The sequence below is a fragment of the Schistocerca americana genome, chromosome X (assembly GCF_021461395.2).
Source record: "Schistocerca americana isolate TAMUIC-IGC-003095 chromosome X, iqSchAmer2.1, whole genome shotgun sequence".
NCBI lineage: Eukaryota > Metazoa > Arthropoda > Insecta > Orthoptera > Acrididae > Schistocerca > Schistocerca americana.
Window position 1 is genome coordinate 816,733,344 of NC_060130.1, and position 20,943 is coordinate 816,754,286.

The following is a 20,943-nucleotide window of genomic DNA, read 5'->3' on the forward strand; positions in this document are numbered from 1 at the left end:
CGTAAAATCCTACAACTCACCAGGGATCAAACTCCGAGAGCCTTGAATCCTTATTCTGCCATTCTACCACTGAACCACTGCACCACAACATAATGGAATACTTTCCAGAGTAAAAAGGTATTACACCTTTATTCTCAATTTAAATATTGTTACTGGGACATTCCCTCATGGTAATAAGTAGATTAGCAACCTCTACTGCTTGGTGCCAGTGGCTAAGTGGTGTTAAGTGCCATGATAGTAAAAAGTAGGTCACCAGTTCTAGTCAGATTAAGGGCGTGGGCGGTTTTGCGGCATGTGTATTCATGGGTCACCTAATTGTTACAAATTTCTTTGGTTCGAATTCTAAAAATACTGCTAGATAGTCTAAATGTATATATTGAACCTAAATGGCCTATTGGAAAGGCCAGCTTTATCTTATAAGCCAAGATGATAACATAAATTACTTCAGTATAAAAAAAAAGCTAATGTATTTAGTTCTGAGAGTCTTCTGTTATTCTTGCATTCTTTGTCACCCTCTCAAAAACATTTCACTCCACCTCCTCCACTTACGGAAATCTTAAGTCTTCGTCCATAACATGTAACCATACTGCAGAAATGTATGATAAAATACTCTTCTTTGTCACAAATCTCGTGTTTGATTGGGGTATTTTAGGATGCTGTTTCAAGTACCAGAACCAGCAATCGATAACACGTTTTGTGTTACATTTGTTGTCTGCTATTTATTCAGAAATTTTAAGACTGTTATAAGAAGTCATAGGCTACGGCACAATATAGTTACTTTTATCTCCAAAGAGGAAATTATTTAAATCTAATGTCTGCTCGAGTATATGAATTTTTTCACATCCTTGAATAATGAAATGGTCCACACCATTTTAAACTAACACTAATGAACCACTATGCTCCATTCCAAATAGCTTGAATGTTAAGGCTGCTCAGTCCTTTCCTGTCCACACCCTCTTCACAATGTATACATAGTAATAAAGGTTATTTTTTCCCTCTTTGTGTTACAGGGATGAACATAATTTTTGTTCTAAAATTGTGATAGATTCAAAATGATTCAAATGGCTGAGCACTATGGGACTCAACTGCTGAGGTCATTAGTCCCCTAGAACTGAGAACTAGTTAAACCTAACTAACCTAAGGACATCACAAACATCCATGCCTGAGGCAGGATTCGAACCTGCGACCGTAGCGGTCTTGCGGTTCCAGGCTGCAGCACCTTTAACCGCACGGCCACTTTGGCCGGCTGTGATAGATTATTTACCATGAATTTCATTAGTGAATATATGCACTATGATGGCGCAGTTAACTCCTTGGGGAGGTACCTACATGATGATTGTGAGTAAACACACATTATTCTTACCTACTCCCTTTTGTGCAATCAATAATAGTTTCTAAATGATGAACTATCCCAGAAAATCATTCCGTAAGATATTACTGAATGGAAATAAGCAAAATATGCTCTGAGCTTAATTCATTTGTTTCTAAGACTAGCAGTTATATGAAGAACAGAAGTAGCTTAACTGTTTGAGAAGCTCAATATTATGGTTGTTACAGTTCAAGTTTAAATGGCACATTCTATCCTGTTTACTGACTCCTGTTCATGTGCTACATTAATTATGATATACAGAAATTAGTGTTTTTTCCAAAATATGAGGAGAATCAATTTTCAGAGTTCCACTTAATAATTCTTTGAAAAACATCATTAAGAAATCTCTTCTGTTGCTTTCTCTCTAATAGGATTTTTTATAATACTAGTATAGTATGCCAAAAATTGTGCTTGTTAAGTCGAAGGCCGCCGTACATATATATACAGGGCACCCCAGGAGGGCAATATGCAGAGAGATGACAGGAACGTTCACTTGAAGCAAAGAACTGCCAAGAAGTTTCCAAGGTAGAACACATTTAATGTACATTTGTTTCTGGGTTAGTGGTATGCACATACATGTCTTATCCACTCAGAAACACAACACAACATGTTCTGCCAAGAGTACACAAATGCAATAGGGCTTACGTCAATACAAAGTAGTAGTATACTGTGTTCATCATAAGAATAAATCTAATGTAAACATCACACCATGTATTCTTCCACGTTTGTTCGAATCTCAATGGATTTCGTTTCACGTAGAGCAGAAGCAGAGGTGCATCCAGTGCAGTGAAGTAAGATTGGATCGTAAGGACACATTTTATGTTGTGTTACACACACACACACACACACACACACACACACACACACACACACACAGACAGACAGACAGACAGAGAGAGAGAGAGAGAGAGAGAGAGAGAGATAATGTGGGACAATAGCTTTACTTGTGCATTTAACTTTGACAGCACTGACCAGCCAGCTGGTCCATATAACCTAACCTGCAATTATGTGAGCGGTTGCAGTTCAGATGTAGAAAAAGAGACTAGCGGACAAACAATATAGCTTCAAATGTCATTTAATTTTTAAAGAGAATGAAATAACATTCGGCGTAACTCCAGCCCTATGGCACACTTCTTAGGTGATCAGACAGAAAGCATAAAATGTTTCTATTCTCATGTAACATAGTATTCCAATTACAAACAAGAGTGATGACAATTCCTAACTTAAACACAGGGTAATTTTCCTGAGTGAGCTGTGTGTGATGCAAAAGCATACTGCAGAGATTTCATCATATTGTTGAATTCTGAAGCCATCGAGATATTAGTTACAGTCAGTCGTCTGGTTATCTCCTAGCTGCTCCCTTATCCGAATCCGAGAAACACATTTCAGTCTGGAACTGTCATCTGCTATGTTGATAAAGAGTTTATCAACAACAGAACCCACGAAGCCATCCAGGTCCCGTATTTTCTCTGCTTCTTTTACGATGTGCCATTCTATAACTAGACAGCGTTCAGGAGTGACAGGTAAAAAAAAGCTGTGTGCATAAATTACAGTACATCTAGCAGCTTAGTAGTCTTGCTATTTCTTGGCTCCAGATAAGTTCTGTTGGGTTCATAATGTAAAGGTACAGTGGCAAATGTAAAAATGCAGCATTTGTATTGTGTGCTCTATGCTGTGAAAATGATTGTTTTCATGTTAGTAAGACACTTATCAGTGGTTCGTGTGAGACTACATCTGTGGTATAAAACAATGGACCTAGTCCAAATGAAGAGTATCTGGTTTTCCATTTTTGTTGTAAAAAATTAAATTGTTATGATTTTTTAAATTTAAGCAACCTTTATTAACAATATTTGATAAAATATTGATAATTAAGAATTAATATTTGAAATGAAAGCATAATTTTGCGTGCAATATGTAACTAGAAACAAGACGACGTGTGTTATTCATAAGAAAATGACGACGAATTTGACAATTATGAGATGTAGGTACTTCAAATTGAATAAAGTGAGACTAACTGCACCAGATTATCAATCTACTATTCTACCGATTCCGCTGTACATCCAATTTTCCAAAATATTCGAAAAAGTAATATACTCAAGGGTAGTCTTACATTTAAACAGAAATAATGTACTTGGCGTGTACAGTTTGGCTTCCAGAAGGTTTGCTTGGTTGATAATGCTATGTACACATGCACTCACCAAATATTAAAAGCACTAAATAATAAAATATTGCCAGTTGGGGATTTTTTGTGATCTTTTCTAGGCATTTGATTGTGTAGATCACTCTTAGAAATTGGAAATTTGTGGTAAGGTCTTACGGGACCAAACTGCTGAGGTCATCAGCTCCCAAGCCTACACACTACTTAATCTGACTTATACTAACTTACGCTATGGACAAAACACACACACACACACACACACACACACACACACACACACACTAAGGAATAGGACTAGACCCAAAATTCAATCTTGTGGGACTGCCTTTGATATTTCTTCCCATTTACTACAGTTTTTTCTCCTTCCTTCCAACAGATTTGAATTATTCAGCACAACCTTCTGTATTCTGTTTGTTAAGAACAGTTCAAAGCAGTTGTGTATAAAGTCAATTCCATAAAACAAGTTTTTCTACGAGTGCCATGTGGGGGTAGCAGCGCGGTCTGAGGTGCCTCGTAATGGTCTGTGCAGCTACCCCCGTCGGAGGTTCGAGTGAGAGAGAGAGAGAGAGAGAGAGAGAGAGAGAGAGAGAGAGAGAGAGAGAGAGAGAGAGAGAGTGTGTGTGTGTGTGTGTGTGTGTGTGTGTGTGTGTGTGTGTGTAATTGGAATACTATGTTAGATGAGAATAGAAACATTTTATGCTTGCTTTTCTTGAAGAATAATCCATTATAATCAAGCAATGCTTTCAATCCCACAACTTAGAAAGTTATATTCTACAGTGTAATCTAATTCACAGTGTGTGCTTGCTGGAGACTACAATCCAGGTCTTTGCCTTTTGTGAGTAATACCCTTATTAACTGAGCCACTTGAAAACACTTTTGCAGTACTCTGATGACTAAATATATGAAGATTGACTGAAAATTTATGAATGCATGACAGGAAATTACATATAGAATACAAATGCTAGTGTGACATGGTAGAAAGCCATGATGATGCAGCTATTGTGGGGTTCCATATTTGGTACTTTGGGGGAATGCTGCTTATTATATAGGAGCAGCATGACAAGTTGTTACAGAGTTTTCAAAATGGTAGAACAGCTATCAGTTGTCATTAGAATTGTTACAGTGTGTGCTGTGTATCCACAAAACTGGATTTCAGGTCACACCTCCCACGAACTTAAAGTTTCGGCTTTTTTTATATCAGTACTCTGACATATACATGTTTTAGTACCATTCTTATGGGTGCATCATCTGACGTGGTGGTAATGAGCATATCATAGTGCTGTTAAGTTAATCACATATGCACTGTAATTTATGGCAATGAACAAGATTTGGATTCATCATCAATAAATGTCTGACAAAGCAAACTTATGCTTCTGACAGTGTAACTTCACAAATATATCTCTGCTTGAGTACAGTAATCACAGAATATTTCAGGACCCTAGCAGCAGCATCCTCAATGGCGAGTGTTCATTGGAGACAACGATATCATCATGAGTGCTCCAGGAAAGTGACAGGACCACTTGCCTTCTCTATGTACATAAATGATCTGGCTGACAGGGTGAGCAGCAATCTGTGCCTGCTAGCTGATGCTGTGGTGTACAGGAAGGCATAATCGAGTGACTGTAGGAGGATAACAATGACTCAGACAAAATTTCTCCTTGGCTTGGTGATTGGTTGGTAGGTTGTTTTAAAAGAGGGGGAAGGGACCAAACTATGAGGTCATCGGTCCCTTCTTCCTAATAAAACAATGCCACAAGTTTGAGAATAGAACAGACGAGACATATAACACAAAACGAAGAAAAAGGAATAACCACAAGAATGAAGGAAAGGCAACAAACACTAAAAGGAATAAAAGAGGGAAAGGAAACAACAGATGCTGGAAACAGAAGAGAGTAAAACAAGAAAGCAGATTACAGTGGCTGGCCAACCACAAGGATAAAAAGGAAAAGCCAGCCACTCGGCAACACATTAAAACCTCCACCCTAAAAGCACTAGGGTGGAGGACACAGAGGGACAAAGGACATGCGCTAAAACTTAGATCAAATGATAAAACCTACCCTCATGAATAAAATGCATAACTAAATTAGCCAATGAGGCACTGTTAGATAAAATGAGCAGCAACGAGTCCGGGAACCCAAGATTTCGTCACTGGGCAGTCAAAGTGGGACAGTGCACCAGAATATGGGCCACTGTCAACCGGACACTGCACCGACACTGAGGCAGGTCTTCACGGCGCAATAGGTAAGGGTTGCCCAAGCATGGCCAATGCGGAGCCAGCAGAGGACAACTGATTCCCTGCGAGAGGCCCGCATGGAACACTTGCGCACATTCGTAGTCTCCTTAATGGCACACAGTTTGTTGTGCGTACTGTTATGCCAGTCCCTCTCCCAAAGCTGAAAAACCCTGCGGTGTATGTCAGAACGCAGGTCAGGTTCAGAGATGCCCATCTCCAGAAGTGGTTTCCGCATAGCCTGTTTGGCCAGCCTATCGGCAAGTTCGTTGCCTGGGATGCCAACGTGTCCTGGGGTCCACACAAACACCACTGAATGACAGGACTGTTCCAGGGCATAGGTGGACTCCTGGATGGACGCCACCAAAGGATGGCAAGGGTAGCACATGTCGATAGCTTGTAGGCTGCTCAAGAAGCCAGTACACAGAAGAAATGATTCCTTGGGACATGAATAGATATACTGAAGCGCACGAGGTATGGCCACCAGCTCTGCAGTGAATACACTGCAGCCATCGGGCAAGGAATGCTGTTCAATATGGCCTCTGTGAACAAAGGCGGAGCCAACATTACCATCAGCCATTGAGCCGTCTTAGTGAACCACTTCAAAGCCCCAGAACATTTCAAGAATCAAGAGGAAGTGGCAGCGGAAAGCCACAGGGTTAACAGAGTCCTTAGGGCCACGCAGAAGGTCCAGGCGAAGCTTCAGCCTACAGCTACACCATGGAGGTGTACATGAATGGACCTAGAGGAGAGGGGGTGAAGGGAAGAACTCCAGACAGAAGCAATCGCACATGAACCTCAGTCATTAGCCCTGATCTGGGCCACCCATGGTGAAGGTGAACTGCCATGGCTGGGAAAAGAAGACAGTAATTAGGGTGTTCAGGAGAGCTATGAATGTGTGAAACGTAATTGGCGAGCAGTTGTGCATGTCTGAACTTCAATGGAGGGACTCCAGCCTCCACCAGTACACTTGTCATCGGACTTGTCCTAAAAGCTCCTGACGCTAGCCTAACTCTGCAATGCTGCAATGGGTCAAGCAAACGCAATGCTGAGTGCGTTGCCAAACCATAAATCACACTACCATAGTCAAGGCGGGACTGAACAAGGGCTTTGTAGAGCGGCAGCTGTGTGGAGCAATCTGCACCCCAGTTGCTGTTGCTCAGTCAGCGGAGGGCATTGAGGTGCTACAAACACTTGCGTTTAAGCTGACGAAGATGAGGAAGCCAAGTCAAATGAGCGTCCAAAACCAGACCTAAGAATTGATATGTCTCCACTACAGCGAGTGGATTGTCATTAAGGTAACGTGCTGGTTCCAGATGAATGGTACGACGCCAACGCCACGACATATCTTCATGGCAGAAAACTGCAAGCCATGGGCTAGAGCCCATGACTGTGCCTTGTGGATGGCTCCCTATATGCGGCGCTCAGCAACACCAGTATTGGAGCAGCAGTATGAAATGCAGAAATCATCTACATACAGAGAAGGTGAGATGGACGGCCCTACAACTGCTGCTAGACCATTAATGGCCATTAAAAATAGAGAGACACTCAATACAAAGCCCTGCGGGACTCCATTCTCCTGGGTATGGATGGAACTATGGGAGGCACCAACTTGGACACGGAAAGTACACAGCGACATGAAACTTTGGCTAAAAATTGGGAGCGGGCCCCAGAGACCCCACTAATACAATGTGGCAAGGATATGATGTCGCCAGTTCATGTCATATGCTTTACATAAGTAAAAAAAGATGGCAACCAGGTGTTGGCTTGTGGAAAAGGCTGTTTGGATGGCAGATTCAAGTGACAAGATTATCAGTGGTAGAGGGACCCTGGCAGAAGCTGCTGTGACATGGAGCCAGTAGGCCACGTGACTCCTGGACCCAACCCAACTGCCGACACACCTTACGTTCCAGCAGCTTACAAAGAACATTGATGAGGCTGATGGGTCAATAGCTATCCACATCAAGCGGGTTTTTACCGAGTTTTTGCACCAGAATGATGGTGCTCTCCTGCCATTGTGATGGAAAAATGCCATCAGACCAGATACGGTTGAATATGATGAGGGTATGTCGCTTGCAGTCACATGAGAGATGTTTAATTATCTGGCTGTGGATCCGATCAGGCCTGGGAGCTGTGTCTGAGCAATGTGCAAAGGCACTGAGGAGCTCCCACTCTGTAAATGGGGCACTGTAGGATTCACTGTGGCGTGTAGTGAATGAGAGGACTTGCCCTTCCAGCCACCATTTGAGAGCGCAAAAAGCAAAGTGCTTAGCATAGTGCTCGGCCTTTGCGTTTGAGTCTGTAGATAACACACCATTTATGGTAACACTGGGAACACCTGTTGGGGTCTGGTACCCGAAAATATGTTTGATCTCTGCCCAGACTTGGGAAGGTGACTTATGGCACCCAATGGTCAAGATGTGTCTCTCCAAACACTCCTGCTTCTGTCGTTTGACAAGTTGGCAAATGCTGGCACGAAGCCATTTAAAGGCTATTTCCTGCATCGTCCCTATTCTGACAGTAACAGCCTCAGGAGGGGTTTTAAGGGGCACAGTGTCACTACAGACTGGGTTTAGGACATAAACACAAACTCCACGTGACACTGTTATGGTCACTATAGTTCGTGTAATATCCTTTACAGCCGTGAAGGGAACAGGTCCGCATTGCCGGGAACCAGGTTTCCTGGAGGGCAATGCAGATAGCTGGTGTAAAGCTTAACAGTTGCCGTAGCTCAGTCATGCGGTGGAAAAAACCACCTCAATTCCAGTTTACACCTCAGGGTCACCTGCTGCCACCGACTTTTTACTTGAGCAGGCTATATCCATTGTGTCTGAGGCTCTGGCGAGATCGAGGTCCTTAGCGGATGCCAGAATCTCCACCCCATCCTCAGACGCAGAGCTTGTAGGTAGTGGTGTTGTGGGCGCCACCGCAAATTCCTTGGTCTTAGGGATCTTCTTTTTGGATTTCTCTCCCTGCTCCTTGGGTTTTCCTGGCTGGGAGGGCTTCACTGGCTCAGTCTCCAAGCCTGAGGATGAGCGTAAAGCTTTACGACCAGCTGCTTTTGAGCTGGTCAGCCACTGGTGTCCCACTAGCAGAAACCTGGGAAGGGAGTGACCCAAGGTATCCCTTCCTAGCGAGAAAAGCCAAAGAAGACTTACACTTTTCCGGCTTAGAAATGGGGGTGGACGTCCCCAATGGTTGGGGGGAAGGGGGGGTGTTATTGTTGAAGTAGGTGGTGCAGGAGCAACAGGGAGGGAACTGCCCCCACTATCAAGAGGGCAGGTGTAGTCTTCCGGCTAGGTGACTGGGGTTGGCGGAGCTGATGGTGCCAAAACTGTTGTCGCGGCAGCGTAAGACGACGTCATACGTTACAGAATGCAGGCATTCCAATTTTCTCTTAGCCTCAGTGTAAGTCAGTCAGTCAGTCAGTCAGTCCAGGTTCTTGTGTTCGATGATTTTCCTTTCTTTCTGGAGAATTCTGCAGTCTGGCGAGGAAGGTGAATGGTGCTCTCTGCAGTTGACACAGATGGGAGGTGGGGCACATCGAGTATTGGGATGTGATGGGCGTCCGCAATCTCGACATGTGATGCTGGAAGTACAGCGGGAAGACATTTGACCGAATTTCCAGCACTTAAAGCACTGCATCAGGGGAGGGATATAGGGCTTTACATCACAGTGGTAGACTATCACCTTGATCTTCTTGGGCAATGTATCACCCTCGAAGGCCAAGATGAATGTACCAGTGGCAACCTGATTATCCCTCGGACCCCAGTGGACACGCTAGACGAAATGTACTCCTCGACGCTCTAAATTGGCGCGCAGCTCATCGTCAGACTGCAAAAGAAGGTCCCTGTGAAACATGATACCCTGGACCATATTTAAGCTCTTATGTGGCGTGATGGTTACAGAAACATCCCCCAGCTTGTCACAAGCGTGTAACGTCTGTGACTGGGCAGAGGATGCTGTTTTGATCAAGACTGACCCAGATCTCATTTTGGATAAGCCCTCCACCTCCCCAACTTGTCCTCTAAATGCTCAACAAAAAAACTGAGGCTTCGTCGTGATTAAAGATCCCCATCAGCTCTCTAATATACAAGGTAATGGGGCGAATAACATCCGCTGCCATCCTTAGTCTGACATTCCTCCCATGGTGTGGCCAGGGAGGGGAACGATTTGGTGTCTTACTTCTGTGCATTGAATTGAGCTCGTGAACGCTTAGAGACTGCTGGTGTTTCACCACCAGTAAGAGATGATGGACTACACTTCACCGTGTGTCATCCGCCCTGATGCCATCCACTCTGACGAGAGGCCCTCCCCACAGGCACCACCCAGCTGCAGCAAAGGCCACCTGGCAGGATGGCCATTGCCGGGAGTCCTGATGCCCCAGGAGGATGGGCACCTATCCCTTGGCATACGTGCGGAGTTAACGGCGCGGGCATCATCCTTGTGTGGTCAGGGGGCTACAACCAACAGGGTACATGGCGGCCCCACCACAACGGACTGGCTACCGTGCTGGGTATCAGGTGCAAAGAAGTCCATGGCCATTGTCGACACAGAAAAAGACACTGCTTAGTGCAAGGTGTAAAACGCACTCAGGAAGGTGTCCTTGCCCAAGAGATGGAGAATGAGCGGGACTGAAATGCGACGATGAGTAAGTGGGCTAAAGATCTCAAAGCATGATGGACACGATGCACCATGTAAGGCACCCTTCCCCATTTGGCTCGCTCTTCGGGAAAATTTTGAAGAATGCAGGTCAAATCCTACAGGGGACCATCACATAAAGGCCGAAACGTGTGAAACTACTTTCAGTTGCCTCTTATGACAGGCAGGAATACCTCGGGCCTATTCTTACCCCTGGACCCACAGGGGGAAAACGTCTAGTTTGGCTTTAAAAACTCCATCATGATGGAGCAAGTGGTGAACTTAAAAGCAGGAAATATTACAAAAATGCAAAATGTGGACTCAGTTTCCTACAAAATAAAACCTCTAAGTACTAACTAAAATGAAACATATTTCGAGTTTTAAAGATGGGCATAGGTAGTAAGCTAGTATGACAATGAATTTGTAAATATATTTTAAAAAAGTAAATCTGTCAACACTTTTGGGGTGTGAGACAATTTGCTTCCTCCTTAGGTAACGTTAAACGAATTGGTACAAAAACGCATTTAAGCATTAGCGGTTCATTATCTCCTGATCCTGACATGCAGGGTAATCAGAGCTGTCTTTCACTGTTATTTATGACAAACTACATGGGGAGTAAGCAACAGGCTGATTCCATATTTCTAGATTTCTGGAAAGCATTTGACATGGTGCCCCACTGCAGACTTAACGAAGGTACGAGGATATTGAATAAGTACACAGATATGTGAGTGGCTTGAAGACTTCTTAAGTAATAGAACCCAGTATGTTGTCCTCAATGGTGAGTGTTCATAGAGAACAGTTCTTTCAGGAGTGCCCCCAGGGAAGTGCGATAGGACTGCTGCTGTTCTCTATATATACAAGTGATTTCACAGACAGAGTGGGCAGCAGTCTGTGGTTGTTTGCTGATGATGCCGTGATGTACGGTAAGGTGTCTAAGTTGATTGACTGTAGGAAATACAAGATGACTTGGACAAAATTTCCAGTTTGTGTAATGAATGGCAGCTAGCCATAAATGTGAATGAGTATGAAGATGAAACCCATAGTGTTTGGATACTGTGTTACTAGTGTCCTGCTTGACAGTGTCAAGTCATTTAAATATCTGGGTGTAACATTGCACAGTGATATGAGGTGGCGCAAGCATGTGAGAACTGTGGTAGGAACGGCGAATGACCGACTTCCATTTATTTGGAGAATTTTACCCAGGAGTGGTTCACCTGTAAAGGAGTCCACATATATGAAGCTAATGCACCTATTCTTGAGCACTGGTAGAGTGTTTGGGAGTCGTACCACGTTGGATTGAAGAAAGACATTGAAGCAATTCAGAGGTGGGCTGCTAGGTTTGTTACCGGTAGAGTTGAACAACACGGAAGTGTTATGGAGATGCTTCGAGAACTCAAATGGGAATCCTTGGATGGAAGGCGACACTCTTTTCAAGAAATACTATGGAGGTCACTGGCATTTGAAGCTGATTGCTGAATGATTCTACTGCCGCCAACATACATTGTGCATAAGGACAATGAAGATAAAATATGAGAAATTAGGGCTCATATGGAGAAATATAGGCAGTCTTTTTTGCTCACTCTATTGGCAAGTGGAACAGGAATGGAAATGACGAGTAGTGGTACAGGGAACCCTCCGCCACACACCGTACAGCGGCTTGCGGAATATCAATGTAGATGCAGAACTCACCACTGCTCACATGTTAATGGGGAAGCTCCTGTGGCACAGAGAAGTACACAAAGAATTACAGTAAATGTCGACACTAATGTTTCACAGATGACAATTTACTTCTAGTTACCTCATGCTAGTAATGCCAGTGCTAGGATATAACTAGAAACTTGCTGTAACTAGAAGCTCCCCCTGAAAGTGAATGACAACTGAGGTGGTCTGTGCTGGGTTGTGAACGGGTTACGAAATCCTGTACTCCCATGCAGCCTGCTCTGTACCTGACTCACAATCACTAGCCTGTCACATCACCTGACTGACATGATGCTTTCTGAGAATGTCTACAGTACCCCCCTCCCCATAGTTGGGCTCTATTCACTGTAGAAATGAGATGTGTAAAATACATATAAGATTCACAATTAGATAAAAAAGGAATCTTTAACAAGTAAAAATGAATGGTTCCCAGAAAGGAACAATCACCAGTGAATTATTTCCCAAAGATATCAAGTTAAAAAAAAAAAAAAAAAAAAAAAAAAAAAAAAAAAAAAAAAAAGGGGCACACACACACACACACACACACACAGACAGACAGAGTTTGTATTGATACACGACAGGTACAACAATTAAAACTTACAATACAGTCTGCTTTTAATTAAGGATACTAGCAGCAATAGGGGTCAGAGAAAGAGGCGAAGGAAGGAGGGAAAGAGAAACACGGTAACACACGGTTTGCCATATACATTAGTTTCTGAGGAAAATATAATGAAGATGATGGAAGGAAGTGCTTCAACTTCTTAAAAGCAACAGGACATTTAACTGTGTGTAGAATGCAGGACAACTTGAGCCAGAGAGCACAACAGCAAAGGAGTTTACAAACGTTTTTTATTTCATGAATGGACTCAGCAAGGGTACTAGAAAAGTGGGGCCTTGTGTTTTGATTATGATGGCACATGTAAGGTATTTAAAAACTCTGATGTGAGGTACTGAGTTGTTTATGCACTGAGGACCCATGAAGCAGACAGTGTGTGGTAATGATGTAACATGTCTGGCAGCAACCACCCTGACTGTGCCTATGAAGCAGACATTATCATACTGATGAATGTTGCCCTTGTAACGTACACAAGTATTCATGGTTGGTCCTAACTGTCTAGTGTTTTCATTACTCATGCTATGTTGAATTACATCACTGCAATGTAAGTTCAGAAGAATGAGTGCTTGCATGAGTTTATGCTTCATATCCTGTGGAAAAAAGTACTGAAAAAGTATTCTTGCACATGGCAATGTTATTCTCTGCCCAACTGAGAGCCTAATCCAAAGTTACACCCACATTCTTTGCTGTTTTCTGTACACTATCAGAACACCGTCGAGCAGCATAGAAAGCAATTGTTTACAAAACTCTGAACTTAAGATAATTATGGACTGTTTTGCATTTAGTTTAAAGTTAGCAGTGCCAAAAGCTTTGCTAGCACAAATACTGTGGTCTCACAGTTTTACATGGCATATTCCAGATCATCAGTTACCTTAATTAGTGCAGTGTTTGTGCTATGGTGTTTACAAAAGCCAGACATACTTGTCAAAATGGCTGAATTCATTCTAGTGTTCAATGACTTGGTCATGAACAACATAGTCCAGGGCTTCAAAAACAGGAGATAATAACCTAATTGGTCAGTAATCACAAGGAGGTTGTGTATTTTTCCTCTTATGGATAGCTCAGACTGCTTTAGTCCATGGAGTGGGATACACTTCATTCACAAGAGAAAAATTAAGTGTGTCAGTTAAGACAGGTACTAGGTTATCAGTGTCATTCTTGATCACAGTTACGCTAACACTTCAAATGAAATTGTCGTCATAGATTTTTGCGTTTTAGTTATTGTTACATGTTCTAAGTGGAAAGTGCCATGATTAGTTACGTAGTTTGTGGATTCTTGTGAGGGGTAATTCTTCATTGCACTGGGGTTGGCGGGTGCAGAGAAGAAATCATTCAGTTAATCAGTTGAGAACCGAAAAGCAGTTTCTGATTTTGTCTTTTCGACACCCAAGCTACAAAGATTCTTGTATAGAGTCTTGGCTGCATACAAGGTCATAAGCATGCTGGTTATGGCATTGCAAAGGCATATGTGTAACTGACTTCATAGCTTTCTGTATTCTTCCTGAAGTTCATGTTCACCTTGAAATGTCTATGAGCAATATCACTATCCTTCATTATTTGATGACATGCAGTAATCAGCCATGGGACAGGAGGTTTTCTAACAGATTGTGCTAATAGAAGCATGTCTACCATGGAGAGCAGTGATTTTAGCAGCAAGTTCCCAGATTTTGCCATCAGTTGTGAGTGCTCTGGTTATTTGATGCCATGGGGTATCACAATCTGTGTGTTTGATGTGCTTACCACTTATGTAATGCGATTTGAGCTTTGAAGGTTGCTTGGAGTAGGCCAGGATCATCAACTGACGAGAAACCTAGTGCCTAAGTCTGAACTATATTTCTTACTTTGCCAATCTGTTTCATTGTGGTTACATCTATAAGAGTGTGACTGTGCACCATATATGTGAAATGGATTCAAACCTGGATCCCTGCCTTTTGCATTAATAGCACACTACCCACAAAAAGTCGCGATCAGAGTTCAAACAAATCATGGTTCAGTGTACAGCTTTAACTTGTTACAGTCAATCATACTGAAATCTCCCCTGGATCAACAGTTTTTTCTAATTCCTATAATTAATTGAGAAAATAGGAAAACTGTTCAACTGAACCAAATTCAGATATTTTATGTGATCCAGCCTTCCTGTTTTGGGCTTTCAGAAAAAAAAAGGAAGATGCCAGTATGGTTGCCACTAATGGGTAATCACTGCCATCATCCCCTTTCCTTGCCCATTATTAATATTTGTGAGAGAAAGTAAAATCCTAAGGTTTTTGTTTATTATTGTCATCATTTCCTTTGTTACTTACATTCTGCAATTTCATAATCCAATGTTTTTTAATTTCTTTGATTTTTTTAAAAGTTATAGATACATTATTATGTGTTCTGTGAACTCATGTCATTTATAGAGATGCCATACATAGTGAGTTGAAAAGGACTTAACAATAGTGGAATGATATGGAAATTTATCGAGATAACTTAATAGAATCAGTAGATGTGTCATCTTGTAGCAAACAACTTCAAGTTTCACATAGAAGTGTCAAGTGTGACTTTGGTTCAATGTGAGTATGCATCATTTGTGATGTGGCAGACATCCCCCTGGTAATCAATTTCTTCCCACATTCATTGCAGCAGATCGGGCAGAACTTTTGCAACAGCAGTGTGGATTCGATTCTTCAGGTTGGCTAAATTGTTTGGTAGGGGAGGAACATACACACAGTCTTTAATGAAACCCAAGAGAAAGAAATCCTGTGGTGTCAAGTCTGGGGAGCAAGGTGGCCACATGATTTGTCCTTCAAGGCCAATCCATGGACGTGGGAAGTGATTACTGAGGAAACCTCTAACTTCTGTGAGGAAATGAGGTGGTGCAGCAACTTTCTGGTAGTAAATCATCTGATGATGATGATGATGATGATGATCATCATCAATAATCTGTGGAATTTATGCCAATCACTTGCAGCCAAAACACACAGCAAGAACACTCCACACCAGTAGGCGTTTTAACTACGCTCGCGCCCCTGGTCGTGGAATCTGGTACTGATGCACTACTTGACACACACACACACACACACACACACACACACACACACACACACACACACACACACACACACACACAGAGAGAGAGAGAGAGAGAGAGAGAGAGAGAGAGAGAGAGAGAGAGAGATACATTTTGGTGGTGGTGGTAGTAGTAGTACCAGATGTCACCAGGTAACATTTATTGCAAACAGAATATTAACAATTACAAAATCTATGTTGGACTGTAAATACAAAATCAATATCAACATTTTTCAAATTCACTGAAAGTGTTGTTACCAACTTACCATATGTTTGTTTGCTCTGCATCGGACTTGGCTGAGGTACGGGCTCAGGTTGCCCTCTGTTGGTCAGAGAGGGAAACTCCGATAAATCAAGCACAGGTGGCGAACCGGTATCACCGCCACCATTGAACACAGAATGGAAGTTGTTTATTGATCCTTGTGAGCCATAGGTACGTCCTTGTATGCTGAAGCTACCCATTCCCATCGAATTCGAACCCCTGAAAGACACCACCCTCATCACTTGAGATCATTGTAATTATTTCTGATTGATAATTCCTCCTAATACACAGAGGAATTTGAACAGAAAATATATATTTTGCGTGAACATTTAAAATCACAATTACACTTAATGTAAGTACACGTTTAGGCAAATATACACTAAAAATACGTTACTTTGTGGGCCATTTAACAACACTTATTACAAATACAGTATAATCTATGGTATACGCAATGAACTAATGACCTGCAATTCAAACTTTTCGTATGATACTTGTGTTTGTAGTAAATACATGGATTGTCAAATTGATCAGATTATAGATGTGGGTTTCCTCCAAGTATTGTGTACTATTATATGCATAACATTGAGTTTTACTAGCAAAATCTTGAAAATCAGCAAACGAAAGATCTCATTCAAAATACCAATAAACTACATCCAATCAATACACAAATGCATGTAATCTATTATTTTTACTAGCACCTCATTTTCATAATCTTTTCTCAGAACTGTTTCTTTACTCTCTGATTTACCAGCTCACACTTATGCTCAGGGTAGTACATGGAACTTGTGCATTATTCAGTCATGTGCAATTTAATTGCAGTATTCAGTCACGTGTAATTTAATTACTGCAAAAGGAAAAGAACTTAATCTCTCTAATATATAACTGTTGCTATATGTAAATTATTTGAGACCAAAAGGAATCTCATATCTCAGAGCTTCGTTAAATAATCAGTTCATACATTCTATCAGAAGTGGTATGTCTTATCATATACAATAACCTGCATTCAACATCCAGGTAATAAAGAGTTTAGTACCAAATAATACTACTTTCATTACAGTAATGGAAAGGATGTAAAGTGGTATTCTATCTATACGGTCTGCAGGGGTATGTTAAACTTTCGTGCAACTGAACACACAGCTTATTTAAAGCTAATGCAACTAACACTGTCAGTGGAAAGGTATTGTCCAATGCACCCAAGTGCACTCAAAATAGGATTCAATGAGTAATCTCACAAGCCAGGAAATGGGTTGACACTTGACAAAGATGGCTAGGTAGTTGGTATTGTACTACAGTGGGAATAATCTTACCATAGAATTGCAATCTTGTTGACATGGTGAGATCAGTTACATGTCTGAGGTGCCCAAGGTTGAAAAGGAACAGTGTTTGACAGTTAAACAACTGGTAGCTATGATGACTGGCTTTCTTAAATCTGCACTAAACAGTGGGATCATCATTTGCAGCAAGAAAGAGAGTAATTTTCTACACAGAGCTGGTAATGAGGCAATAAAAGCACATATTTTAATGTCTCACACAAGTGAAATAATGTTGGTCAATCAATGACAAAAGGTGGATGCACCTACATCTACAATTATGATACATACTCAACAAGGCACAATATGGTGCTGGTAAAAGGTACCTTGTACCAGTGCAAGACATTCCCTTTCCCATTCCACTCACAAATGGAGTCCATATGACCCCTTATTTCTCATCTCTGTGGTCTTTATGCAAAACGTATGTTGGTGCCTGTAGGATCATTCTTCAGTGTGTTGCAAATGTCGGTTTTCTAAACTTTCTCAATAGTACTTTGCAAAATGAATGTCTTCTTCCTTCAAAGGATTCCCATTTGAGTTCATGGAGCATTTCCGTAATTCTCACATTTAGATTGAATCTAAAACAAACAGACTGTCCAAACAGACTTTGAAGGCCCAACAGCACTGACCGACTGCCGTGTCATCCTCGGCTCTTAGGTATCACTGGATGTTGACATGGAGGGGCATGTGGTCAAAACACCCCTCTCCCAGTTGTCATCAGTTTTTGTAAGTGGTGTGGCCCGAATATGCCAGTAACTAATCTAGCAGCATAATTCTGAATTTTGATGCCTTCCGATTCACTACACAATTACAAACAGTTTTTGTTGAGATCTTTTACACACGCCTAAAGCAACACAGCCTTCCAGTTCCATCTGGAAGTTGTGCTGCCATCTGTTAGCCCACAGTCAAAGCTCAAACTTTCTTCTAGTTACAAAATCCAGCATGATGTGAAGTGTGCACAGATACCCAACAACTGTGACAGCATGGCTAACATTATTTGCAATATAATGAGCAGAAATTCAGTTTCAATAGTTTTATTCTTAAAATATAACCACATTTCAGTAGGGCATCAGTTGTGATTGTGAACTTCTGTAATATGTAGATGCTGTTTTCTTCTTCAAACAATTGTGGCTTTCCAGTCTGTTGTACATACTTTAAGCCACTATTCATTGACAACCATGTAATCAGGACAGGTGGTGATCTTCATTCATGGAGTCCAATTAAATCCAGAATATGACAAGGAGAAGTATACACATTCCTACAAAATGTGTGATTAAAGTGACCACACCACCCCCTCATTACAACATGCTTTAGACTAATTACCATAATGGACTTTTTTCAGATTTATAATCCATTTACAATTTCAACTATTTACTTAACCTATAGCAATTACGTGAACTCAACAAAAGACAGCCATGGCAACATTCAGTAGAGTGTACATGGGGTGGGGAAGGGGGCGGGGCGCTTGGAGAAAAATTTGGAAATACCAAAAACTATACATTACCACATCTAATTCAGTGTGGGAAAACCACTGGTATTCAAAACAGCTGTCTCAGAATGGTTAAATACAAGTCCTGTATGATTTCTGAGGGAATCTTATAGAATTCGAACTATAAAATAGTGGCAAGTTCAGGTAGCAGTGGTGGAGGGGGATAGCAATCATATGCCCTTCTTTCCAAAGTAGATCACTACAGTTCAATAATAATGAGATCTGTTGACAGTGGCGGCCAGGGGAGAGGTGTCAATTCATCCTTATGCTCATCAAGCCAGTCCTGCATGATGCAAGTTGTGTGAACAGTGTCCCTGTCATGTTGGAACACAGCATCAACATTGGGAAACAAATATTGTACCGTAGGATGGATCTGATTAGCCAGAAGTCACATAATCCTTGGCAATAAGCTGGCCTGCAGAGTAAACACAGAGCTCGTGGAATAACACAATCTGACTGCACACCATCACAGAACTCCCACCATATTTTACTCTTCGTAGCATGCAGTTTGAATCGTAGGCACAGGACAGCGTATGCCAGATCTAAGCTCAGCCTGAAGCTGGAAACTGTGAAAAAGGCTCATCCAACCAAATTACTTTCTTCCACTACTCCATAGTCCAAGGTTTTATAGCTTTGTTTTCCTGTTATGGGCATTTACATCACTGATGTTTTGGAATTCCAGGAGTTATGGGCACTTAACAGTGAGGTTATCAGTATTGGAATTCCAGGTTGCCCTTCATTTCCTTATTTATGGAGCTTCTTTCATGTTTTTATGCTGACAGGGTTTGAAAGTGTGACATTCAGTTCTGTAGTGACTTTTGCAGCTGTCATCTTATTTTTCATCACAGTCCTCTTAAAAGACCATCTGCCATGATCTCACACACATTTTCATCAGTGATGTGACTTACATATATCTACATCTACATGATTACTCTGCTATTCACAATAAAGTGCCTGGTAGGGGGTTCAATGAACCACCTTCAAGCTATCTCTCTACCGTTCCACGCCCTAACAGCGCGCAAGAAAAACAAGCACTCAAATTTTTCTGTGCGAGCCCCAACTTCTCTTACTTTATCGTCATGATCATTTCTCCCTATGTAGATGGATGCCAACAGAATGTTTTCGCAATCTGAGGAGGAAACTGGTGATTCAAATTCCATGAGAAGATCCTGTCCTAACAAAAAATGCCTTTATTTTAATGATCGCCACTCCAATTCATGTATCATGTCTGTGGCACTCCCACCCCCGCCATTTTGTGATAATACAAAACGAGCTGTCCTTCTTTGTACTTTTTTGATGTCATCCATCAGTACCACAAGATGCGGATCACACACTGCACAATAGTACTCCAGAATAGCACTCTCTTTAGTAGACCTGTTGCACCTTCTGAGACTGCCAAAGAATCATAGTCTTGCTTGCTCTGCCCACAACATTATCTACGTGATCGTTCCAATTTAGGTTATTTGTAATTTTAATCCCTAAGCATTTTGTTGAATTAACAGCCTTTAGATTTGTGAGACTTATTGTGCAATCGAAATTTAGCCTATTTCTTTTAGTACTCATGTGAATAACTTCACACTTTTCTTTATTCAGAGTTAATTGCCACATTTCACACCACACAGATATTTTATCTAAATCATTTTGCAATTTGTTTTGGTCATCTGATGACTTTACAAGATGGCAAATGACAGCATCATCTGCGAACAACCTAAGACAGCTACTAAGATTGTCTCCTATATCGTTATTATAGACCAGGAATAATAGAGGGCCTATAACACTTCCTTGGGGAACGGGATATTACTTCTCTTTTACTCTATGAATTTCCGTCTGACCTTAGCAAAGTTTGGCACAACCTGATTGCCACAACATCTCTTCAGAAAAGTAAGAGCACTCAGCAAATGGCTCCTTCGGTGGTGTAGGTTGTCAAATTTTTTCATGCTGCGATACATCTCATCCCCGTAGAGGTATACTACGTGAGTCTTCAGTTTATCCCGGTGTATTTCTTGCTCGAACAGTCCACAGGTCTACTGCGGGTCCGTAGTGTCCAACAGGCACAATATTTTGACGACCAGACATGTTGCCATCATAAGGTGCACTGATGAACTGAACTCCTGAGGGCAGG

At 41.7% G+C, this 20,943-nt stretch overlaps 1 protein-coding gene across 3 annotated transcripts in view; it reads right to left on the minus strand.

Moving 5' to 3' along the window:
- Nucleotides 1-20,943, minus strand: part of LOC124555178 (CCR4-NOT transcription complex subunit 2) — a 102,148-nt gene that overhangs the window by 41,912 nt on the left and 39,293 nt on the right. For all 3 annotated transcript variants that reach the window (XM_047129007.1, XM_047129008.1, XM_047129006.1), the window contains exon 2: nt 16,027-16,241. In XM_047129007.1, coding sequence (XP_046984963.1) covers nt 16,027-16,241 — 215 coding nt within the window. The remainder of the gene's footprint in view (nt 1-16,026; nt 16,242-20,943) is intronic.